At 40.3% G+C, this 26774-nt stretch overlaps 1 protein-coding gene across 4 annotated transcripts in view; it reads left to right on the top strand.

Annotated features, from left to right (window-relative positions):
- Positions 1–285: 285 nt before the first annotated feature.
- The window catches only part of tut4 (terminal uridylyl transferase 4), a 91931-nt gene continuing 65442 nt past the window's right edge, over positions 286–26774 (top strand). For 3 of the 4 annotated variants that reach the window (XM_041208170.1, XM_041208168.1, XM_041208171.1), the window contains exons 1-6: positions 286–389; positions 9019–9168; positions 10534–11306; positions 23593–23756; positions 25945–26061; positions 26277–26454. In XM_041208170.1, coding sequence (XP_041064104.1) covers positions 10679–11306; positions 23593–23756; positions 25945–26061; positions 26277–26454 — 1087 coding nt within the window. In that variant the 5' untranslated portion in view covers positions 286–389; positions 9019–9168; positions 10534–10678. Of the gene's footprint in view, positions 390–6609; positions 6757–9018; positions 9169–10533; positions 11307–23592; positions 23757–25944; positions 26062–26276; positions 26455–26774 lie in introns of all 4 variants that reach the window. The other variant, XM_041208169.1, reaches the window with a different exon arrangement.

The following is a 26774-nucleotide window of genomic DNA, read 5'->3' as shown; positions in this document are numbered from 1 at the left end:
AACTTGTGTGCTAAAGCTGGGGACATACCGGCTGGAGACCAGGAACATAAATTGCAGTTATCCCCCACCCGAAAGCTAATGCCCCGTTTTTGGTCCCCCGGGTCGCCATTTTTATGCAGCATTCTCAGTACGGCTGAAATCATTGTTATAATGCGCAGGCGCGACCCCTACCACCAACCACCACCTCTCCAACCGGGCCGTGTGTCGCACAGCCTGACGGGTTTTGTAGTTTTTTTGCTGGCGGAAGTTGGGGTCTCTGTCTGTGACGCCACCGGAAGCGCCTGCGCCTGCGCGCTGTTAGTTTTGTGGATGGCCTGCTGGTGATCGGGAGGTTTTAGCCCAATAAATAAATGGTGGGACACGTTGGGGAGCGCTGGCCGACCCTGCCGGTAAGAGTCTAAGGTCTGAGCGTGGGTTAGGGACAATACATGATGGTTAAATATATATATATAAGTCACCAACTTGGATCCCGGTGTGTTGCTGGCGGCAGGGATTTCAGCGCTTTCGGTTTGTTCTGTCTTTTAGGCCAATGACAGGTTTAAAGAACCGGGGGCGGGCGGGGGGGAGACATGTTATTTACTCTGTCCGCCCTCTCTGGAGAAAGTGAATCCAAGAGCGTCTCAACCAACCCAGTGAGCCACAAGTGTTACCGGCCCGGAGGTTGTACTTTGGCCAGTTGATGTGATCTGTTCTTGCTTGTGTAACATTATTAGTCCTACTCTTGTGTGTGGGTGGGTGTGTGTTTACGTGGAGCGAAGCTGCTTTGTATTTATTTTTGTACACAACTTATTTCCTCCATAAATCCCCATTATAAATTTTGATCTTTTCCCCGCGACCGTTGTTGGTCAGATGAACTTTAAAGTAATTATTTTAAATTTTACATTTAAATTGGACATTAGTGTTGATTAAAAGGGGAAATCTATGATACAAATTGAATCAGATAAGCCAAAGTGAACATATCGAAAAGAACATAATTTAAGATGCAGAATCGCAGAACCTTTACAGGGCAGGCCATTTGGCCCATCAAGTCTGCACTGGCTCCCTGAAAGAGCATTCCACCTTGTTCCACTCCCATGTCTTATCCCTGTTATGCTGCACATTATTTCTTTTCAGGTAGCGATCCAATTCTGTTTTGAATACCTTGATCTAACCTGCCTCCACCACCCTTTCAGGAAGTTCATTCCAGACTTCAACCACCTCTTGGTTGAAAATTTTTTCCCTCACATCACATTCACTTCTTTTGCCAATTATTTTGAAACTGTGTCCTCTAGTTCTTGATGCTGTCTTGAGTGGGAACAGTTTCTCACTATTTACCCTGTCCGTACCCCTAAGGATCTTGAATACGTCTATCAAGTTTCCTCGCAGCTGCCTTTTTTCCAAGGAAAAGAGCCCCAACCTCTCCAATCAATCCTCTTAGTTCTTTATCCCTGGAATCATTTGTGTGAATCTCCTCTGTATTCTCTCCAATGCCTTCATATGCTTTCCCAAGTACGGCGCCTAGAACTGGATGCAGTACTCCAGATGACGCTAACTAGTGTCTTATACAAATCCAACATGACCTCCTTACTCTTGTACTCGATGCCCCTATTAATAAAGCCCAAAATATTATATGCTTTATTAACTGTGCTCTCAACATGCCATATGTACGTTTACACCGAGGACCTTCTGTTCTTGCACCTCCATGAGAGAATTCTCCTGTCTCACCGTATTTTTCCTGCCAAAATGGATCACCTCACACTTCTTTGCATTGAACTTCATCTGTCATTGCCTGCCTAATCCACCAACATGTCTATGTCCTTTTGAAGTTCAAGACTATCCTCATTACAGTTGAAAGCATTTCCAATCTTTGTATCATCTGCAAATTTTGAAATCATGCTCTGTACACTGCAGTCTAGAACATTAAGTTATATCAGGAAGAACAAGGCTCCCAACACTGACCTCTGGGGAACTCCATTACAAACCTTCCTCCAATCTGAAAAACAACCATTTATCACTACTCTCTGTTTCCTGTCACTGAGCCAATTTCTTATCCAAGTGCCTACTTTCCCTTTTATTCCATGAGCTAGAATTTTGTGTGGCACAAAATGCCTTTTGCAAATCCATGTACACCAGTTCAACAGCATTTCCCCTATAAACATTCCCTGTTACCTCCTCAAAAAACTCCAACAAGCTCGTTAAACATGATTTTCCCTTAATGAATCCATGCTGGCTTTCCCTAATTATCCTGCACTTCTCTAAGTGCCTGTTGATTTTATCCTGAACTATAGTTTCCAGAATTTTCCCTGCCACTGAGGTTAGACTGACTGGTCTGTAGTTGCCAGCTTTATCCATGCATCCTTTTTTGAACAAGGGTGTAACATTAGCAATTCTCCAGTCCGCTGACACCTCCCCTGTCTAAGGAAGACTGGAAGATTATCACTGGTGCCTCTGCAATTTCCACTCTCACCTACCTCAGTACCTTCTCAGTAGCATCTCATCCGGTCCTGGTACCTTATCCATTTTAAATAAAGATAGTCTTTCTAACATAAAAGCCAAATACTATGGAAGCTGGAAATCTGAAATGAAACCAGAAAATACTGGAAAAACTCAGCAGGTCTGACAGCATCTGTGGAGAGAGAAAAGGAGTTAACGTTTTGTGTCCAAATGACTCTTCAGAGCTCTGAAGAAGTCATACAGGCACGAAATGTTAACCCTGTTTCCCTCTCCACGGATTCTGTCAGACCTGCTTAGTTTTTACAACACTTTTTGCTTTTATTTCAGATTTCCAGCATCCACAGTATTTTGCTTTCATCAGGTTAGATGGCAATTGAAACGGTTCAATGGTTCAGGGCCCTAAAGAAGGTCAAATAGACTCGGAATGTTGAACTCTTTTTCTCTCTCCACAGATACTGTCAGACCTGCTGAGTTTTTCCAGCATTTTCTGTTTTCATTTCATCGTAGCCTATCCAACACCACCTCCTTCTCAATTGTAAATTCTTCTAGTGTACCAGTTACCTCCTCTTTTCTCAGCCTGGGTAGCATCTTCTTCCTTTGTAAAGACAGGTGCAAAGTACTTGTCCAATACCTCCACTATTTCTCCAGCTTCCACATGCAAGACCCCATTTTTGCCCCTAATTGGCCCTAATCTTCACTTCCCCTCTGGCCCTTCAATATTCAGCCTGATTCTCCATTGTATTTTCTAGCTGACATCTGCCAAACGTGCAATTCTTCCTTTTCATCTTCACCTCTATCTCTCTCGTCACCCAGGACACTGGATTTATTTGTTCTACCTTTCCCCTTCAAGGGAATATACTTTGATATTGCCTGCAATACCTTTTCTTTGAAGGTGGCCTATTGTTTAGCCACCGTCCTTTCTGCCAAAATTTAATTCCAACTCACTTGACTCAGATTTACTCTCATCCCATTGAAGGTGGTTTCCCCTCAGTTGATTATCCCTGCTCTGGATTGTGCCCTGCCTTTTCCATGACCATCCTAAACCTTAGGTGATCACTTCTCTATCAAAGCTACTCTGGATTGCAAATGGATAATACCAAAGTCTCCAAAAGCATCATTACAATTTGGAAATGATGTGCATCTATACCTTGCGCATTCTAAAAATTCACTCTATTGTTGTGCTGCCACAACGGATCCACAATGTAAATTACATTTAACTTAGAATATTTGCTTTAGTAGCTTACATTGGAAAGTTGTTATCCCACTCACTTTCTTCTGTCATTGGCAGAGTAAGACAATTTCATTTCTGGTACCATCATTTAGAATATCCAACTTTTCTCAGCAAAATAATACATTCTGTAATCTTGATTTGTTTACATATACTGCTGGGCTTTGCTCCTTCTAAAGCCAGCATCAATCAAATGATGAAAAACAAAGTTAGCAGCAGATGTATGCTGGCTGTTGTATGTGAAAAATTTTGACAGCTTTGTACAGATGATGCTGTAAAGGGAATATATAAAAGTTAAACATTTTCTCAAATCACTTTGCATGTGTCAGGAAGACATGTATTTTTAATAATTGTCTTATTTACAACAAATTGTTGAATGCACTATAGCTACAGCTTGTGGTTGAAATGAAATGTACAAACAATGAGCAAGGATTGAACTGACTAAACTGTATTTGCTGAGCAATCTAAAGTGAACACCTACATTTTAGCACACCTCAATTTCAATGTCAACTAATCACAGTGAATTTTTCATTCACTTTTTCATGTCTTCACAAAGAACAAAAGTAGGCCCTTTCTTGACTCTTCACCCTTCAGCATCACATGGAAATAATGGCAAAGTCATGAATGATATGGCATCTTCAAATACCACAAAGTGGAATCTCTGTCATCTCTGTTTCACAGTTGTAAAATGTTGGTGTCACACCATGAACTCACTATCATCTTAAATGATCATTTTTTAAAAAATGATACGCATATTATTTACTTGTGTGTTCACTCATCTACAAAAACCATCTAATGTACTTAAAATTGGTGAGAAAATCAAAATTTGAAATATCACCAAATATTCCGGCCCAATCTGGGGATTAAATACTCCTATTTTATGATCATCTGCTCTTGCATGCTATTATTCAGTTGAGGAATAACTTGTTTGGGCTCACTCGCTAAAGATGGATCCATAATAACATGCCACTACGCATTTTGATATGGACATTGCAACTTACTCCCCTCCTGTGGTTACCAATCCTCTGTAATAGAGCTCCTCCACATCATTATGATCCAGATGCAAAATTGATGAATAGATTTCATGACCCAATCATGTGGAATTTATTCTGATTTGTTCTATCCACTAACAAAAAGCTTGGCTTTTTGAGATACCCATCATAGGTCAACCTTTCCTGATTCTTTTGACTTTTCCTTACCAACTTGCTGGAATAAAGAGTGGACATCAGATTCTTATAGTTAACTATTTCATCTCTGACCCAATAGACCATCAACTAGGATTAACTGGCCATGTTGTGTTTGGGTGCTTCTGAACCAATTTTGAATTAGAGGGACAGGGAATCTCAAACCTTCACATATATACATAAGAAATAGGAGTAGGAGTAGGCCGCATGGCCCCTGCCCCACCATTCAAAATGATCATGGATGATCTTCAAACTCCACTTTCCCACCCATACGATAGTATTTGATTATTGCTGAGGAGACAGTTGTAGTGTATGATATGGTACTGAGCAGTATATATTACGAAAATTCTCTGATAATTCTGCCCTCCATCAGCACTACAATCAAGCTTTTAGTCTAAATAATGTCCCCAAGTCAGAGAATGGGGATTAAACCCATAGCCGCCTTGACTCCAAGACAGGAATGCTAGTGAGTCACTCTTCCACTTATGGGGCCTTTTTGGTGACATCAAGTATAAATCATTTCTCACGATGAATCATACCCACTGATTAAATTATCTGATGGCCTATGCTCTATGCATGCTGGTGATGACAATGCCCTGATATGGCTGAAACTTTGGAGGTCATTGACAGTTTTACATGCCTTGGATCAATAATTACCTGCACCTTGTGCCTTGTTGCTGAAATCGGCACCAGCATTGCCAAAGCTGCAGCTGTCATGTCAAATTTGAGAAGTTGAGTGTGGACCAACAGCAAACTAACCGAAAATACAAAGCTCCATGTGTACCAGACTTGCCTTCTCAGCACCCTCTTTTACAGTAGTGCAGCCTGAGCAATTTTTGCAATCCAAGGAAAACCAGTTGAACAGCTTCCACCTCCTCTGCCTCAGGCAAATATTGGGCATCTTCTGGCAGGACAGATTGCTGAATATCGAAGTACACTCGTGTCCAGGGATCCCCAGTATGTTTGCTTTCTTGAGGCAGTGGTGACTGCGTTGACTGGATCGTGTGAGCTAAACAGACGACTGCCGCATCCGCAAAGGCACGCTCTATGGCGATCTTGTTATTGGCACGAGATCAACAGGCCATCCACATCTGCGATATAAGGATGTCCGCAAGAGAGACCTCAAGCTGACCAGGATCGGAGTTGATGCATGGGAAGTCCTTCCTGCTGACTGGAGTGACTGGAGACAAGCAGTCAGGAAGAGCGTGGAAAAAAAAACAGAGAACAAAAGAAACAAACAAATGACAGAAGGGAAAAACATCAGGCCAACAGTATTCACCTGTGGAAGGGATTGCCACTCACGAAACAACCTTTAGAGCCACAACAGATGATGTTCAGTCCAGAAGTGACATAGACCCTGGGCGCGGTCCATCATCTCCTGAGATGGACAGATGCCATTATGTGCCAACTTTGCATACACTAAATAATAATTGACCCTTGGGGCAAACTGCTTCCAGCCCTTCTCCAATTTTAACAAGACCCAATTACCCTAACTCTTTGGACCATATCCATCAGTCAAAACTCTGTTATATTTCCTCCTGTGTAATGCACCTGAATTCTTCCGACAAGCCCCTTGTGTGACACCTTATTAAACACCTTCTGAAAATCCATATGAAGTACATCTACTGCATTGCTTTTATCTGTTGAATTGGTCATTTCTTTAAAAGAAATTAGTAATTTGTCAAACACAACTTGCTATGAACCAGTAGATGATGTCTTTTCTTGATTAACCGATGCATTTCTAAGTCTTATCTTCAATTACAGATTCTAGGAATTTGCCCACAAATGATGGTGGACTAATTAGTTATTTGGTTTAACCTCTTCTGGCTTTTCGAAAAATATGTGTTACATTTGCCACTCTCCATCCAACAGCAAAATTTACAAATTTATGGATTAAAAAATTGTGGCCAGGTACTGCGTTATCTGACTTCCTTTAACAGCCTAATGTGCATAATATCAGGACTCAGTGGCTTATCCATCTTGTATCATGCTATTTTTTTCAGGCCATTCTGTTTTAGCAGTTATCACTGACATTTGTTTCATAGTCTTCTTTAGTATACCAACACCCTCACTTACACCATAATTTGTAAAAAAAAATGCAAATTACTTATTTAATATCTCACTGTATCTTGGTCCTCCACAGTTATATTCCCTACATTCCTGAGTGGTCCTACTCCCTTTTTAACTATTTTTGTGCTTCCTTGTATGTTTAGCAAAAACTTTATGGCCTGCTTGTTCAATTCTGCTGCCTTCCAGTCTAAAACCCTTATCTTTTCTGTTCTTGTATTGAACCCAAAATGTGGTTGCTGGCTCCGATTTGTTATCTTCCAAGGGCTTTTTGCCCCACTTCATTTTTCAGAACTAAAGCATGCAATGCTTCTCTCCTTGTTGAACTTAAAGAGTACTGGTCCAGGAAGCAATCCTGAATGCATTTTAAAAAAACATTCCTTATTTTAATTGCATATATTACTTTTATTCCAGACTATTTTGTGATAGTTAAAATTATACCCATCACGCAGTTATGTCTTCCTAAATCCTCACATTTTAAGATTCATTTGTGGTCTTTAGGGTGGAATTTTGCATGTCTTAAGCATGCATTGTCGAAGGGTTTAACACAATTGACTTAGATTGTCACTTCATTGAAAATCATTGAGGAATTGGTTAGACAGGATCTTCCCCACCTTAAGCCTTGGCACTGCTATTTATCTGTACAACAGCTTAGTAATGTTCAGAGTTACTCCCAATAATCAAAGGCCCAACGCCATCTTCTCGAGAGCAACTACGGATGGGCAATAAATGCCTGTCTTGCCAGTGACACGCACATTGACAAAAATCATTAAAGACTAATGGGTGTGCAATTGCCCCTGTCCGTTCTGTCAACCTTTTTGAATATTGGTACAATGTCAGACTGTTTTCAATCTACTGGGACCTCCCCTGTGCTCATTGACTCCTTTGTGATAGTTGTCAGCACCTTACAAATCTTGGTTATCTCTGCCAGCACTGAGATAAATACATCTAAGCAATGGGATTTATTTATTTAAAGCCATCAGGTTGTCCAGGAATTCACCTTCATTTATATTGGTTGTGAATTTTGGGAGAGGGCATGTTCTTTATCTCTTTCCTGTTGAATCCTTTGAGGAAGTTATCATTAAGGATAGTTATTGTCTTGTGCTCATTGTCAGTTTCAAGCCCATTTGCCTTTTTTCCGATAGTCTTCTTGCTATTGTACCATTGAAAGCATTTCTTATTCTTACATTTTGGCTCTGCAGCTCTGCTTTTTGCTAGATGTCTTTTGGCTAGATACCTTTTGGCTCTTCTTCTACCCTTCTATACTTTTTCTCTGTGACTTGATTTTGGGTGATACTTGATAAGTCTGAGTTTCTTTATCCGGGGTATGTATTTGCCCCGCATGTCCATCACTCTTTTAAAAGTCTTTCATTTGTTTTCTATCGAAATGTTGACAAGCATCCTCCTCCAATCCACTTGTCTTAATTCATCAATGTCATGTAAAATTAATTTTAGTTCTGTGGAGAAATTGGACTGTGTCTAAGCTATGCAGCAATCCCTGAAGACACAATTAACCATAACCTTGAGTGAGGAATTTGTTTGCAATTTAATTTTTAATAATGTAAGTAAAAGGTTCATTTCACTAGCATTCCAGTACATTGTAGTGTGGCAAGTTGCGGTCTTACAGTTACTGGGTGAACTCCTCACATTAAGCCTGCTGTCAGGGAGACATGCAGTACTGTGATTATGCTTTTGGGCAGGTTGAGCCAACTATAGCTGTGCACTACAAATGATCATAGTCTGACCCTGTTTATTGGTCTGCTTTTGTTTTTACAATGACAGCTGGTACCAATACCTGCAACTCGTTTCCTTCATGATGAAATTGCTGTAGAATCATGTAGATATCAGGCATGAGGAAATATTTAGTATTAAAAATGCTTCAGTGCCAGAGATTGAAATTTCAGTGTAGAATTTCCTAGATCTGTGATTGAAGAAACTGTGGCAGTAAGGTGGACAGCTGAATCAGAATTGAATTTAAACTGTGTCTTAATGAAGAATGACTTAACGTTAAATATATGCTTAAAAAGTTGTTCACCTTTAAATATGAAACTTATTCAGTCACTGATGTTCACACGCAATTTAGCATCTCTCTTCATTTTGTTCTAGTGGTGGCGTGTAGAGGTCTGTGTGGCCTTGTGGTTCTGCAATCACAATGAATTATTATGCTGACCTTGAGCCCAGAAAAATTGCTGGGAGGAGCTACAGTACAATAAGTTGGCTGCTTCAAATGTATTGGAGTCAGATTTAATACAACTGGTAAGTTTTATTCTATCATAGTGAAACTTTAGACACTTTTTAAATTCCACTTTTAGTTCATCTGCCTGGTTCAGACCTATAGATATATTAGCAAATGTTTACAATGGTTTATTGTTTCATAACATTAAGCATCTGGCTCTGACTCCCATACGCTTAACAGTCACAGCATAAGTAAGCCTTTTGAATGTAGTTTTATTTTAAATGTTTTGCAACAGCAAATCATATCGTACTACTGTTACATGAATCTGGCGTTGGATATACAAGGTGAGTTGCAAAACAAAAATCATTGAGATCAACTATTGCTCAGGAACCTCAATATTGTGTGATTTCTTGCTTTGGGGAAAATTTGATTAGATTGACAAGATGCACTGAATTTTGATAACTATTATTGTTTTGGAGTTGAGTAATCTGGTTGACTGATTGCTAGGTTCTAATTCATAGTTCTATTTAGGTACCTCCCCTTCCCATTTTACTCTCCAGACTATGTTCACAGGATAGATATAAGTGACTCTCTCCTAAGCCTCTGCCAGAGTCACAATGCTTTGACTGCTGGCTGGTGCATAAGAACAGAAACAACTCTTCCTCTTTCCCCTTGCTCTGAGGAAGCATCACACAGACTCATGGCTCAGACTGAGAAGTCATGGTTTGGGAATTATTAGCAGTAATACATAATCTACCTTTCTTTGATGTTGCACATGTTGGTGCTTAAATATCATGTTGTATTTTTATTTCCCCAAATACACTAATAACCTGGCAATAATGTTGTTCAGCAATCTTAATTGTTGCCAGCACTGACTTTAGCAAGAACACCCTTTATGCTTTACTTCCAGTACAAGTTACTTAGATAGCTGTCAATTCAGAACAAATACAACAAAACTGGGAAGTTTGTTTGTACTCCTTACAACAGTGTATTCAACAAGGGTGTGCCTTCAGGTGAAAATGACAATAGCACTTTATCCTGGAATATTCTTTGAAGGTAATCAGATTTAAGTTATTTTTAAAGATTTTTTACTTTATCTCTGAATAACATTTTCATTTTTAACCTTAGTGAAGTGAAGCTCCTTAAGTTTTTCAGACCATATTCAATCATCCCCTCTTTTAAATGAATGGTGTAGTCTGAATCAGATTTTTGTAGTTTTGTATTTTTTTTTACTTTTAGTGACTTCGAAATGACTGCCAATAGCTTCATTGGGTGCTAATGCAATGCCAATTTGTAACTACGCTATTTAAATACTATTGACCAGTCAATCCTTATTGCTTATGCAATTCAGAATTTTCTGGCTGGACTGATTAACTCAAGATAGCATCTATACAAGCATCTGTAATCGCTAAATCCTTAACATGTTTTGCTTATGTTTTTAACAGGAATTCAACAAAAGCTGTTTGTTCTCCTGGGTTATAGATCTACATCAATCTATAATTAAGTGACTGACTAAGAGAGATTTTAATTTTTTGAAGTGGGAAGAAGTTTGGCTGTTGGCAGAAAGAAAGAATACTGTGTGCTGTAACAATGGAAGAAGCTAAAAACATTAAGGATGGAGTGTACAAATCTGGGAAATCACCTCGCCTTGTACGTGGAGAAGGTAAGGACTTGAAAGTTACCGTGCAGAATGACATTGAACAAAGACCTTCGAAAAATCTAATTGAGGGCACTTCTCGAGACAATGGCAAAACTGTTTCAAACTGGAACAACAAAAAGTCAAAATGGAATGAAGAACTAATAGAAAGAAAGAACAATGAAAAAGTTGCAGACATGAAATTGGGCAGGAGTAGCAAACAAGACATGCCAAATTGTATAGCTAGCTCAAGGAATTTAGGAGTACGGAATATACACGATCAAGGTCACAGCCAAGGAAGCCGGGCAGCAAGTGGAATGATGTCAGTTGAGAAAATAAAACACAAGCAAGTTAAGACACAGCAGCAACCTCTTGGGAAATTTGCAAACTCTAACACTGGCAGTGGTTTAAAGGCTGTGAATGAAAAGGATTGTTTACCTGTGAAACCAAAGGAAGAGACGAAATTGGAGTGTGCAGCACAGCCAAACAAGTCTCCTGTGCATACAAATAGTGATGACAGCATTTCGCCTGGGAAGACCATGCAGGATGTTAAAGAAGTGGAAAAGAAGCCAGATGTTTCTGGTAAAGTAGATTATTCTAGAATTCTATTTCAAATAAAACAGATAGTTATTTATTATAAATTTATATCATAATTGGCATCTTGCAAATGAAATTAGTGATACTTCACTGTTCGTTGTGAAAATATTCCCATTCTGCGGTCAGAAGAGTTTTTTGTGACATTTTTTCAGCAATTTCATGTGTGATATAAATAGGTAAGTGTGAAATATCTTTTTATGTTTCATTGCAAATTATCTCATCACTCGCACCATTGCTTTGGAACAATGGCAGTGTGTTGGACATTAATGTGCAATAACCTGTATCTTTAGATTGAGTTCAGTGACAAAAACAGAATCCTGCTCAAATGCAGGTCTAGGGAACTGGAAAGTGTGTAAGTTAGCACACTGTCCTTTCACTTCTTATACATGGGTTTGAATTTAAATCAGATTGAGAAGTGCAAAGGGTCTTTGCCTCTGTAAGAGTCCTGTGTGAACTGTCTGAATCTAATTTCTAGTGGCTGTGAGCCCTTAATTTAGCATTATAGTGGCAAACTTGGAAAAGAAGCCACAAGATTGGCTGGTATGGGAAATGGAAATGAGGTGTTCTTTCGAGATTCAGAGGAAGATACGCTGTTGCGGCAAAGTAGGAGAAACTTTACTCTGCATCAAAATACTCTATACCTCACTCAGGAATGCTTGATGCTGACATTAGGTACCTGAAATAATACTATATTCCACTCTCTAGCACAAGCATCAATTATATTGAGTACAAATTTCAGCAGAAAGAGAAAGAAAACGACCAGTCACTTATTGTAGCCATCTACGAATGATCATTATAAAACATTTCAATGCATTTTATGGTGAAATAGATGGCTGTGGATTCACTAAAGCATTAAGATGGATGTTCTTCATACATTACCAAGCTCAAATTTCCCAATTTCAACATAAAACTTACTGCACTGTTACAACTACAGTAATTCACAAGTCGTGAATGTCAGTTAGTGACTTTGATTTTAAAAGTAGTCATTAAACAATAGTACAGCTATTATCTTACCACATTAACTATTGCATTTAAGTGTATCCAAAAAATCTGTATTTTGTTTTCTGCTCCATAATTTTATTTTCATGGCTTTAAATATTGTTCACTTTCTTCTGGAACATGGCAGTTTTGAAGACAGGAAATTTGGATTTATAGCAAAGGAAATAGGAGCGGGAATGAATTATACAACAATTGAGCCATTCAATTAGATTAGTGAATCACTATAGCACAGAAGGAGATGATTTAACCCATCGAGATCATGCCAGCTCTCTCTAGAGCAATCTAGTCAGTCCCATTCCCACGCACTATTCCTGTAGTCCTGGAAGTTTATTTCCCTCAAATTTCCTTTGAGAGCATTGCTCGTCTCCACTTGATCACTTCTCCTACCTTATTCCCCAGAACCAGACCCAGCAATGCCTCCTCCCTCATTGGCTTGGAAATATCCTGATGTAGAAAATTGTCCTGAGAGGACTCTTTAGAAACTCTTGCTCCTGTCTGCTCTTTATGCTATTCGGAACTTGGTTGCGTCAGGGGACTCCCGGGAGGACAGCGGAAACACTTCAGGGTTGTCCTCAAAGCACCCTTGAAGAGGTCAAACATACTGACGACTCATGCGAAGCCCTGCCATGTGACCTATCAAAACCGAGAAAGGCAACAAGCATGTTGAGAAACTTGTGGAATGTGAAGAGGTGAATTCGAGGCAGCGGAAGGAGCGCATAAATCCCCAAATACCCCATTTACCCATAGATTCAAGCACCACCTGCCCCGCATGTGGCAGAGTCTGCAGATCTATTTTGAACCATTTCAGTAGCCATTGAACCTGATGAAAGCAAAATATTGTTAGATGCAGGAAATCTTAAATAAAAACAAAAAGTACTGGAAAAACTCAGCAGGTCTGGCAGCATCTGTGGAGAGAGAAATAGAGTTAACGTTTTGTGTCCATTTGACTTCTTCAGAGCTCTGAAGAAGGGTCATATGGACTCGAAACCTCTATATACCTCTATTGTTTCTTAGCTCTAACCAAATAGGTTCTGTCCTTGATCCCTCTAGAACAACCTCTCTCCAGCACTATAATGTTCTCCTTAATCATTACTGCCACCGCTCATCCCCTGTCTCCTTCCCTATCTTTCCTGAACACACAGCACCAATACTGACCAAGCTGACTGAGTCCTAAAGGACATAGCTGCTAGACTGGGTCTGCAGCAGGGGGTGAGAAAACCAACAAGAGGGAAAAACCTACTTGAACTCATCCTTGCCAATCTACCTGTCGTAGATGCATCTGTCCATGACAGTATTGGTAGCGGTGACCACCACACAGTCCTTGTGGAGATGAAATTCCGCCTTCGCGTTGAGGATACCACCCATCGTGTTGTGTGGCACTGCCACCATGCAACCTGGGATAGATTTTGAACAGATCTAGCAACCCAAGACCAGGCAGCCATGAGATGCTGTGGGCTATCAGCAGCAGCAGAATTGTATTCAACCACAATTTGTAACATCATAGCCTGGCATATTCTTCACTCTACCATTACCAACAAGTCGGGGTAATCAATGCTGTTAAATGAAGAGTGCAGGAAGGCATGCCAGGAACAGCACCAGGCATACCTAAAAATGAGGTATGAACCTGGTGAAGCTACAACACAGGACTATTTGTGTGCCAAATAGCGAAAGCGGTGTGCAATAGACGGAGCTAAGTGATCTCCACAAACAGCAGATAATATCTAAGCTCTGCAGTCCACCACATCCAGCCGTAAACAGTGGTGGTCAATTAAACAACAGGAGAAGGCAGTTCCACAAATATCCCCATCCTCAATGGGTGAGCCCAGCACATCAGTGCAAAAGACAAGGCTGAAGAATTTGCAGCTATCTTCAGCACAAAGTGCCAAGTGGATGCTCCATTTCACCAACTCCGGAGGTTCCCAGCATCACAGATGCCGGTCTTTAGCCAATTCAATTCTCGCCATGTGATATCAAGAAATGGCTGAAAGCACAGGATACTGCAAAGGCTGTGGACGCTGACAGCATTCCAGCAATTGTACTGAAAACAGAATTAGCCACACCCTAACCAAGCTGTTCCAGTACAGCTGTAACACTAACATCTACCAGCAATGTGGGAAATTGACCAGCTAGGTCCTATGCACAGAAAGCAGGACAAATCCAACCCGGCCAATTACCAGCCAGACTACTCTTGATCATCAGCAAAATGATGAAAGGGGTTGTTGACAGTTTTTTAAAATTCATTTATAAGATGTGAGCGTCACTAGCTAGGCCAGCATTCATTGCCCATCCCTAATTGCCTTTGAGAAGGTGGTGGTGAGTAGCCTTCTTGAACTGCTGCAGTCAAGCGATTATCAAGCGACACTTAGTCAGCAAGAACCTGCTCACTGACGTTCAATTTGGGTTCTGCCAGGGCCACTCAGCTCCTGACTGTATTATAGCCTTCATCCAAACACGGACAAAAGAGCTGACTGAACTCAAGGTGAATTGAGAGTGACTGCCCCTGACATCAAAGCATTTGGCTGAGGGGAAAACTCTCCGCTGGTTAGAGTTATACCTAGCACAGAGATTGTGGTTGTTGCAGGTCAATCATTTCAGTCCCGGGACATCGCTGCAGGAGTTCCTCAGTGCAAGTGTCCTAGACCCAACAATCTTCAGCTGCTTCATCAGTGACCTTCCCTCCATCATAAGGTTAGAAGAGGGGATGTTCAGTGATGACTGCACAATTATTTCAGCACAATTTGTGACTCCTCAGATGCTGAAGCAACCCATGCCTATATGCAGCAAGACCTGGACAACGTTCAGGCTTAGGTTGGTAAGTGGCAAATAGCATTTGCGCCACAAAAGTGCCAAAAGTGATTATTCCCAACAAGAGAGAATCTAACCATCTCTCCATGACATTCAATGGAATTGCCATTGCTGAATCCCCCACCATCACCATCGTAGGAGTTACCGTTGATCAGAAACTGAACTAGACTAGCCATATAAATACTGTGGCTACAAGAGCAGGTCAGATGCTGGGAACTCTGCGGAGAGCAATTCCTGACACCACCACACCCCCCCCCCCCCCCCAAAAAAAAGACTATCCACCATCTTCAAAATGCAAGTCAGGAGTGTGATGGAATACTCCCCACTTGCCTGGATGCATGCAGCTCCCACAACACTCAAGAAGCTTGACTGACACCATCCAGGACAAAGCAGCCCACTTGATTGGCATCACATCCACAAGCATTCACTCCTGCTACATGATAACAGCAGTGTGCACCATCTATAAGATGCACCACAACAACACACCAATGCTCCTTAAGCAGCACCTCCTGAACCTGCAGCCTCTACCACCTAGAAGGACAAGGGCAGCAGATGATGAGAACATCACCACCTGCAATTTCCCTTCCAAACCACTCACCATCTTGACCTGGAACTACACCGCTGTTCCTTCACTGTCGTTGGGTCAAAATCCTGGAACCCCCTTCCTAACAGCATTGTTGCTGTACTGACACAGCATGGACTGCAGTGATGTCCACATCCTGTGAACAAATAAATTTTTAAAGAAGGAAAATTTAGTACTCAGTCCTGCCCCATGCTGAGCCAGTTTTCTGTTGTCATCATATTTCAAGGTGGCTACTTGAGTCTGCAGCTCTCAAAACTTATTTACCACGTTCCGCACATTCACATACATACACAGTAAATCTCCTTCAGATTTATTACATTCCTTTTTACTCTTAACCTCTCCTAACATTTTAATATTTCCTACTTTTAATGCCATTTGTCTGTCCCAATTCTCTGTGTGCCTTCTCTAATATTATCTCCTGGTTACCACACCCCTGCCCCAATGGCAGCTGGCAAATCTCCCCAGAAGAAAATTGGTCCCAGCGCTTTTCAGATACAACCCTGGCCTGTAAGACTCCCCTCTCCTCCAGAATTGGTCCCAATGTCCCAGGAATCCAAAGCCCAGCCTCCTGCACTATCTCTGCAGCCATACATCCATCTGCTGCATCCTCCAATTTCTATACTCACTTGCTCGTAATAAAGGCACTTCATAGGAGCATTATCAAATGAAATTTGACACCAAGCCACATAAGGAAGTTTTAGCACAAATGACCAAAATGTTGATCAAAGAGCTGCTTTATGTGCAGAGAAATTTAAGGAGGAAATTTCAGAGTTTATTGCCTATGCAGCTGTAAGCTTGGCATCCAATGGTGGAGCAATTAAAATAGGAGATGCACAACATCAGGTTACGTTGGATATACACCACAGAAACAGACCATTCAGACCAACCAGTCAATGCCTGTGTTTATGGTCCAGTCGTGCCTCTTCCCACCTTTCCTCCTCTAAATCTACTATCCTTACTATCTATTCCCTTCTTCCTCCAATGTTTGTCTAACTTCCCTTTAAATGCATCTATACCATGCATTCACTTCAGCCACTCCCTCTGGTGGTGAGTTCCACATTCTTAACACTCCTTGGGGTAAAGAATCTTCTTATGAATTCCCTATTGGACTTCTTATCTTGGTGACTATCTTATGTTGATGGCCTTTTCCTCACGAGATGAAACTTTCTCTCTGTATCCACTCTATTAACATCTTTCGTAATTTTCAAAACTTGTTTTAGATCACCTGTCAGGCTTCTTCTTTCAAGGTAAAGGACTGACTTTTCAAGAGAAAAGAGACCCAGTAAAAAAATGTAGAATAATAATCATGGGGAATTTCAACTACCCTGATAATTGGACATAAAAGGTAGGTAAAGGGCATTAGGGAATGGAGTTCCTACAATAAAAAGGACTCCATTCAAACCCAACATGTATAAAGCCAAACTTTTTTCTGAAATTTACACCCACGCATTTCTAGTATCATGCTTGTAAATCTTCTCTCCCTTCTCCTGCAACTCTGAATAATTACTCCCACATTCTGTTTTCTGTCTTGAAACAAGTTAGCAATACATTTTGCCACTTGTCCCCAGAGTCCACATTCTCTGACCTTATTTATTAGTCTATTATGGGGAACATTATCAGAGGCCTTTTGAAAATCCAGATGAACCACATCCACTACATTACCTTGCTTGTCCTGCTTTCTACCCTTAATTAGCACATTCCTTAGATAATATCACCACCTTCAACAACTCTTTGTCCTTTTGTCTATGACATCTTTTGGCTATCTCCACCAATCACTGGCCCTCTATCCAGCTCTACCGCCACAGCCCTCCCACCCCCCAAACCAGCTTATATTTCACCTCTTTTCTAATTTTATTTAGTTCTGTTGAAGAGTCATACAGACTCGACCTGCTGAGTTTTTCCAGATATTTTTATTTTTGTTTTGGATTTCCAGCATCTGCAGTTTTTTGCTTTTATCCACTACGTAACTGCTCTCTGTCTATCCCTTCCTCTCTGTTACTACCTCAAAAATTTAATAAGGTCAGTCATGCAAGATTTTTCCCTTTGAAACCCATGTTGATTATTCATCATTATATTTCTCATTTCTAGATGTGCTTCTAGTCTTTCATTTAGTGAGGATTCCATTATTTTTCCTACCACTGATGTTAAGCTGACCACTGACGTTAAGCTGATTGGCCTATATTTCCCCGGACATGTTCAGTCCCCCTTCTTAAATATAGGAATTACATTAGCTATCCGCTTTTCTCGAACCAATTTTAAATATGAGTAGTAATCCTTCTGTTATCTGTTTCCCAATTTCTTTTAAAATACCTGGATTCAATCCATTCGGACCAGGAACTTTATCCTCTTTGAGTTTGTTTATTTCACTCAAAACATTACCTTTTTTCATTTTTAAATGCACTTATCTCATCACTGACCTCATCATTCAATGTCATGTTTACCTCTTCTATCTCCCTGGTAATAGCAAAATAATTATTCACTATTTCTGCCACCTATTGTTACTTACCTGTCGATCCCTTAATGGGCCTATTTCCATTACAGCTTTCCTTTATTTATTGAGATTGCCAAAGATGTCATAAACAAAAGGTCAAAGGGGTGTTGACGGTGGTGATATTAGCTAAAGGATGTTCTAATGGTGACATTAAGGGTGGAAAGTAGGATGAGCAAGTGACAGGTGGCCCTAGTGGGGGTGGGGTGGGAGAAGGGATCGGAATAGGCTAAAAGGTGGAGATAAAACAATGAATGGAAATACATTTTTAAAATAGTAATAGAAATAGGTGGGAAAAGAAAAAAATGTATATAAAAAATATAATAATTGTTAGAAAAAAGGGGATCAAAAAGGGGGTGAGGATTGAGGAGAGAGTTCATGATCTGAAGTTGTTGAATTCAATGTTAAGTCCGGAAGGCTGTAAAGTGCCTAATCGGAAGATGAGGTGTTGTTCCTCCCGTTTGCGTTAAGCTTCACTGGAACATTGCAGCAGGCCAAGAATGGGCATGAGAGCAGGGTGGAGTGTTGAAATGGTTAGTGACAGTAAGTTCTGGGTCATGCTTGCGGACAGACCGAAGATGTTTCGCAAAGCAGTCACCCAGTCTGCGATTGGTCTCTCCAATGTAGAGGAGACCGCATTGGAAGCAGTGAATGCAGTAGACTAAATTGAGGGAAGTACGAGTGAAGTGCTGCTTCACTTGAAAGGAGTGTTTGGACCCTTGGACGGTGGGGAGGGGGGAAGGAAAGGGGCAGGTGTTGCACCTTCTGCGGTTGCATGGGAAGGTGCCGTGGGAGGGTGTTGAGGTGTAAGGGGTGACGGAGGAGAGGACCAAGGTGTCCTGGAGGGAACGGTCCCTACAGAATGCCAACAAGGGGGGGTGAAGGGAAGTTATGTTTGGTGGTGGCATTAAGCTGGAGTTGGTGGAAATGGCGGAGGATGATCCTTTGAATGTGTAGGCTGGTGGGATGATAAGTGAGGACAAGGGGGACCCTATCATGGTTCTGGGAGGGAGAGGAAGGTGTGAGGGCAGATGCGCAGGAGATGGGCTGGACATGGTTGAGGGCCCTGTCAACCACCGTGGGTGGGAAACCTCGGTTAAGGAAGAAGGAAGACCTGTCAGAAGAACTGTTTTGGAAAATGGCATCATCGGAGCAGATGCAACCGAGGCGAAGGAACTGAGAGAATGGGATGGCGTCCTTACAGGAAGCAGGGCGTGAGGAGCTGTAGTTGAGGTAGCTGAGGGAGCCGGTGGGCTCGTAATAAATATTGGTGGATAGCCTATCACCAGAAGTTGAGACAGAGAGGTCAAGGAAGGGAAGGGAAGCGTCAGTGATGGACTGTGAAAATGATGGAGAGGTGGAAATTGGAAGCAAAATTAACAAATTTTTCCAGGTCCAGACGAGAGCATGAAGCGGCACTAAAGCAGTCATTGATGTATCAGAGAAAGAGTTGTGGGAGGGGGCCTGAGTTGGACTGGACCATTTATTTGGAGGAAGTGAGACGAGTTTAAGGAGAAATTGTTCAGTGAAAGAACAAGTTCAGCCGGACGGAGGAGAGTGGTGGTGGATGGGGATTGTTTGAGCCTCTGTTTAAGGAAGGAGCAGAGAGCCTTCAGACCATCCCGGTGGAGGATGGAGGTGTAGAGGGATTGGATGCCTATGGTGAAGAGGAGGCAGTTGAGGCCAGGGAACTGGAAAATGCTGATATGATGTAGGGCATCAGAGGAATCGCGGATGTTGGTGGGAAGAGACTGGACAAGGGGAGAGAGAATGGAGTCAAGATAACAAGAAATGAGTTCTGTGGGACAGGGACAGGCTGGCACGATTGGTCTGTCGGGACAGTCTTGTTTGTGGACTCTGCGTAGGAGGTTGAAGCGGGCCGTCTGAGGTTTGGAGATTATTAGGTTGGAAACTGTGGAGGGAAGATCTCCAGAGGAGATGAGGTCAGTGACCGTCCTGAAAATGGCTTGATGTTCAGTAGTGGGGGTCATGCTCCAAGGGGAGGTAGGAGGAAGTGTCAAGCCATTGTTTCGTTTTGTGTTCCTTAATTTAATTTCTTAATTCCTCTTTGTCTTCCTAATTGTTTTTTAGCTTCTCTACAAATTTTTTGCGTTTGCTTTTATTATGCACCCCTCTGCTGACTATGTACTTAATGTATGCTTCTTTCCTAACTCACAAATGTCCCCTTATATCTTTATTCATCCATGGAGTCCCACTACTGTTTGGTTCTTTCTTTTAGCAGAATAGATTTTCCCTGCAATCAGTTGAACACTCTTTTAAATATTGCTGAAAAGAGAGACATGGTGTTGAAGCATTTTGTCTTGCACTCGTCAGGACAAACATAAATGCATGTTATTTCTGGCAAGTGTAAATGAACCACATTACAAGCTCAAAATTGCTGGAAAAACTCAGCAGGTCTGACAGCATCAGAATTAACTGAAGAAGAGTCATACGGACTCGAAACGTTAACTCTGCCTTTCTCTCCACAGATACTGTCAGACCTGCTGAGTTTTTCCAGCAGTTTTTGCTCTTGTTTTATAATTCCAGCATCTGCTTTTATCACATTACAAGCTGAACTAATTATCTTAAATTGGTTGTTAGTATAGCTGCTAGCACACCCGGGATTGTTCAGTAAGTGCTGCCAAATATCGGAATCACATCTAACATAGATGTTTTGTTAGATGTGATACTCTTCTGCTCTCCACAGACTTACTGAGTTTTTTTCACAACTATCTGTCTTCATTTAAGATAATTAGTCAAACTCACAACGTGGCTTATTTATGCTTGCTGGAAGTGACATACATTTATACGCAGGGACCCTTCTCTGCAAATAAGAGGAATATGTTCAAATCTTAAATCATGGGGAGCCCTTAGTTTCCCGTTGCTTTCTCTATGGTAATGCCTCAGCTAATCAAAGTCGACTTGCCAACCAATCAACACCCTTTTCTCCTGTAGTATGAATTGTTGTGATCATTTGAAATTGGGCATTCTTCTATTTGCCCTGATGAGTGCAAGACAAAAAGCTTTAGCAGCTCTTTTTGGTAATATTCAAATTCTGTTCTCCCAAGCATTTATATATCTTTTTAAATGTTTCCCATTGTCATTCTAAATAGTTGTATGCCACTATTGTTGCCCATTTTATTTTCCCAAGTTTTGTTCCCAATCCGTTAACATCAGCTTTTCTCCGACCTATTAGCTTGTTTTTTATTATATTTAGGTCCTTTTCTATTATCATCTTAAAGGTATTATATTTTGGAGATGATTAGCTAGATGTTTCCTTACTTTTACTTCTCTTACCTGCCCAGGTTCGTTCCCCATCACTAGATCTAACAATAAATCCTCCCCTATTGGGTTTTTACATATTGGGTTAGAAAGGAGTCTTGCACACATTGTAGGAGCCCCATTCTCTTAACCCCTTTACCTACTTCTCCTGTCCAATTAATATCAGGGTAGTTGAAATATCCCATGATTACTATTCTGTGTCTTTTTTATTCATTCATGGGATGTGGGCATCGCTGGCTAGGCCAGCATTTATTGCCCATCCCTAATTGCCTTTTTTACTCAACTCCCTAATTTGTCTGCATATTTCTTCCTCCACCTCCTATCCACTGTTTGGTGGTCTGTAGACTACACCTATTAGTGTGATTGATCCTTTATAATCTTTTATCTTTATCCAAATGGATTCTGTTTTTGCCTTGTTGATAGCTGCATCCCTTTTATCTACTGCCAGAGCGCAGTACAAGAGACCAGAATTGGAGGAGGGCTGCAGAAATAGGGAGTATTGAAGCCATTGTGTGATTTGGAAACAAGGATGAGAATTTAAAAGTTGACGTTTTGCCAGACCAGAAACCAGCTCACCTCAGTGTCAAATATAATATAAGGGTTGCAAATGACCTGGTTCAGCCTTGGACAATTGCCAAGGCAAGGGGTGGAATTGGTGGCTAGAGACAGAGTTTGTGGCAGGAACAGTAGACAATGGCGTGGTCTTCCCAATATACATTTGGAGGAAATTTCTATTCATCCAGTATTGGATGTTGCACAAGCAGTGTGACAGCTGTCCCAGTATATTAACTACTTACTTTTATTTTAATAAAGTTAATAGACAAGACCCTTGTTTACCCCTTTTTTCCTCCCACAAATAAAAAGCACAACAGAAATGTAGAATAAACATAAAAAGGAAACCAGGAAACATGTTTGAGTTAAGAAAACTAATCCAAACATAATGCTAGAAGTATCTTTATCACTCCACTGCTGTATATTGAAAATATACCATAGTTACCTTCTTTAATATTGAAAAATGAAAGTAGCACATTGGAATTGAGGTGCAAGATATGATTACATGGTCAATTGGTGTATCATTAAATATAGTTAAATTAGGGGAAATATGGTATGGTTGTTAACTAAATTGCAAAAATGAAAGCAACATTACTTCTGGAATTTGATAGAATGTATAAAGACTAATTCTCCAATGTGAACTCTGAGTGGAGCCTCACTGACTGGGAGTGAGCATTCAAATAATCAGCCTCATGATGTTAAGGTGTGTAAATAGATCTATAGAGAATTTGAGAAAAAATGCACTCTATAGCATTGATGAGACAAGGTTTTTTTTCCTCTTAAGTTATTTGTACTCATTAGGACCAGTGATATTAGTACCGTTTCAGCATTCATTCTTATTATTAAGCATTCGTCAAGTGTAACAGCTAAATGCTAAGTGACAGGTTTTTTTCTTATTTCCCCTGAGTGAGTTGTCTAAGTAGTCCCAAATTAAGGACAGTTTTATTCTATAACCCCATTCCCATTAGGACCTGGATCAAGATGGAAAAATTATTTCATGTCGGTTTGGATTTGATCACAGGTTTTGGGAGAAATGGTAATATGTAGCACACTGCACTACCGAGATCCTCAACAATATGTTTCTTTTGACATTTTGTGAGTGATGTTACAGCTAAAGAATCAAATTATTTCAGCTTTGTGCACCAACAGTGTGCATCAGGCATTTCTGTGTAAGGTATGCTATGACTTGATTGCTGGAAAAAGCTATTTTAGCTCTTCCCTAACAATGTGCCTCAGTTAGAACCTCAGAAGAGCAACCTTATCATGTCGGAATAATAATTATCACTTTTCCACAGCATCCTGTGACCTTTGAGTGTGCAATTTAGTGCTGAATTAGTGAGTTGCTTTGTGCTATAGTCTCATGAATTCAAACTACCCAAACTAATTCCACAAAGAATGCTTGTAGCTACTAGGCATAAAAACTTCTGGGCTGGATTTGTTTCCAGGTTTTAGTGATATGGGATATATGTCTTAATTCGCTACATATTGGTCTTATCTGTCATAGCTTTCATGTGGAGCAAAAGTGTACCAAAATTATTATTGTGCATTTGTAATATTTACAGGTAAAGCAACTGCTGCAAATGCAAACAAACCACATCCTTTAGAGAAAGACAATCCAGAAAGCGCACCGGTGATTGATGAGTCTAAAATGACAGCAGAACAACAGCTTGGGCTGAAACAAGCAGAGGAAAGGCTGGAGAGGGATTATATCTCTCGTCTGGAAAAAGTAGGACATGATTTGCTTTGAAAATACAATTCAAGTTACAATAGCACTAAAGTTAACTTAAAACCAAGAATGAATAATAATGACTTTTGGACAAATGTAAATTTTTGGTAGAATTTTATAATACAATATAAAGTAGGATTTGTAACAGAGCTATGTTCCTTACTGTTTTGTTGGTCAAAGAATTATATTAATATTGTCACGTTATTGCTCATGAACTGTCAGAACTGATTCTTTTTGCAAGACGCAGAGGAGAGTGAAAAATAAATGTGTTGCACTATTCCTGACTGGTTTTGAATTGTTTTGGCAAAGAACCAGCAGAAGCGTGGTGGGCCAAATGGCTTCCCTATTTGGTGTAAATCACAATGGCTCTGAGCACCCATGAGGAAGTGCTTGGCTTCTTTTTGATCCTTCCCCAACTAAGCAAAAGAACTACTGAAATTTGGACCCCAACAAGGAGGTTTAAAAAATGGCACAACTGCACTGATGTGCCAGCATAGGTTTTGTGCTCAAGTCTCTGGAGTGGGACTTGAACCTGCAACCAACTGACTCAAGAATGCTGCAACTGAACCACAGCTGACACCTAGTAGCCTTCAATAATCTTCTTTTTATTTGAATACTAAGAAAATAACTTCATTATAAATGCAGTCTAAATTTTGTTTGGTTGCAAGGGAGGGTGTAGGGGTTAGCTGGAAAATGTTAAATTATGATGCTCCATATGGGGCAGGGCTTGATGGACCAGCTGGTCTTTTCCTGCCTGTCAATTTTGTATTTTCATCTTAATTCTTAGAAAAATTGAATAACTTCAAAACTCTTACTATTTTGCAGAATAAGACAAGAATCCCCAACTGACTGTTGAAAATAGTTTTAAATTTTGCAAGTCAGTGATTCAGCAAGTGCATCTTTCCAACTGTTAGTTTTGAACCTTTTCTAAAAAATATGTCTTACTGCAATTATATAGTGCCTTTGTGAGACCACTCCTGGAGTTTTGTGTGCAGTTTTGGTTTCCTTACCTAAGGAAAGATATGCTTGCCATAGAGGGAGTGCAACAAAGGTTCATGAAATTAATTCCTGGGATGGAAGGATTGTCCTATTAGGAAAGATTAAGTAGACTGGGACTTAATTCTCTGGAGTTTAGAGGAACGAGAGGTGATCTCATTCAAATATACAAAATTCTTACAGGGCTCAACAGGATAGATGCAGGAAGGATGTTCCCCTTGGTTGGGAGGTCTAGGACCAAGGGATACAGTCTCAGAATAAGAGACAAATCATTTAGGACTGCGATGAGGAGGAATTTCTTCAATTAGAGGGTGGTGAATCATTGAAATTCTCTGCCCGAGAGGGCTGTGAAAGCTCAGTCAGTGAATATGTTCAAGACTGAGAACATCAAGGGATGCAGGGATAGCGCAGGAAAATGGTGTTGAGGTAGAAGATCAGCCATAATCTCATTGAACGACGGAGCAGGCTTGAAAGGCTGCTCCTATTTCTCATGTTCTTATATAAGACACCGGTGTTCTAAAAAAAATCTGAGCAAAAAGAGGAGGGTGGTGAGGGAATTATAATTGGAATTATCATTTCCCAGTGATATTGAATTTGTCAAGTGCTTTTTGTCCGTAGCACACTAATCTAGGTTCCACTAGAAAAACTGTTAAGTATTGTAATATTTAACTGTTGCAATCCCAGCTTATAATTTTACCTGAAGGTTGAATCTGATTTATCCAATTTTTTTCTAGAAATTGCATTAATTTGTTTTCTATGAATATATTGCAGATTTGGTAATTTATAATAATTGTAAAATTGGTAAAATACACAAGTTTTGTATTTAATAATTTTGCAATATTTGTGTGGCTATTCTCAATGTCCATAGTAATGACATTTTGCAAGTGCAAAACTAAAAATGATATTGTATGCAGGTGCAAAACATATAATGTTCTAGAATTTCATAATGGTGCTCTTAGGGTTACACCACTGTTCATATGCCCATACACAAACATGGCCTCACCTTTCCTGGCAAGATCAGGCATTGCTTCTCTTTTTTTGAAAGATCTTTGTGACTTTCTTGTAATCTAGATCTTTCAATCGACTGACAGCAATACTCGTCATTAAATATTCTTTACAAGCTAATAGTTCATTATGTTATAACATTTCTAGTCATACTGAAGCTTTGTTAAATTTACTTTTTGTTTCAAAGCGTTCATCAGAATATCCTTCATGTCAGTACCTATGCAAACTTTGCCTAGTTCACATCGAAAATATCCAGGGAGCTCATAAGCATATAAAAGAAAAACGGCATAAGAAAAATATTGCAGTAAGTACTTTCATTTGTCATAGTTTTGCAACTTATCCTAGAATGTTTACTCTTTTGCACTTGCAGCAAGTTCTTTCAATACTGCCACCCTGTCAGATAGAATATTTTATCCAAGGAAGAATCATATAGTGATTTTTAAAAATGTTTGAGCCGTACAGAAATAGCACTGTTAGTTTTCAAGGCATGAATGGTTGTTTCCTGTTCTCTTCCTCTAGGAGAAACAAGAAGAAAATGAGCTTCGTAACCTGATACCACCAACACCTGACCACTTGGCTGCATTAAATTCTGCCGTGTTACAGGCTGCACAACAAGAAGGGATTTCTGAGCAGGATTTCCAAGTCCGGGAAAATATCGTGAACGAGATGGAGAAAATTATTCAACAACATTTGCCAGGTGTGAATTACTTTGTGTTATGGTTCTCCAGCTGGTCACAGACAGATCATGTGGAATATTGTCTACTGTCCATGAGCACACATCTTCAAATTTGAATATGCAAAACATTGATTTGTACTGCATGTGTTATCCATACCAGTCATCATGGATTAAACTAAGAGATCCAAGGTAACGGCCAATTTGAAAGTTAATAGTAACTTTGATAAATTAGAAAGCAGTGATACCAGTATAATAGCACTATGGGAAATGTAATCATACCTTGAAGTGAACTTCAAGGAGATGAAAAGATGGACTGGGAATAGGAGAGATTGAAAATGGCT

The sequence above is a fragment of the Carcharodon carcharias genome, chromosome 16 (assembly GCF_017639515.1).
Source record: "Carcharodon carcharias isolate sCarCar2 chromosome 16, sCarCar2.pri, whole genome shotgun sequence".
NCBI classification, from domain to species: Eukaryota; Metazoa; Chordata; class Chondrichthyes; order Lamniformes; family Lamnidae; genus Carcharodon; species Carcharodon carcharias.
Note: the sequence above shows the minus strand (reverse complement) of the source record. Positions and strands in the feature narration are given on the sequence as shown.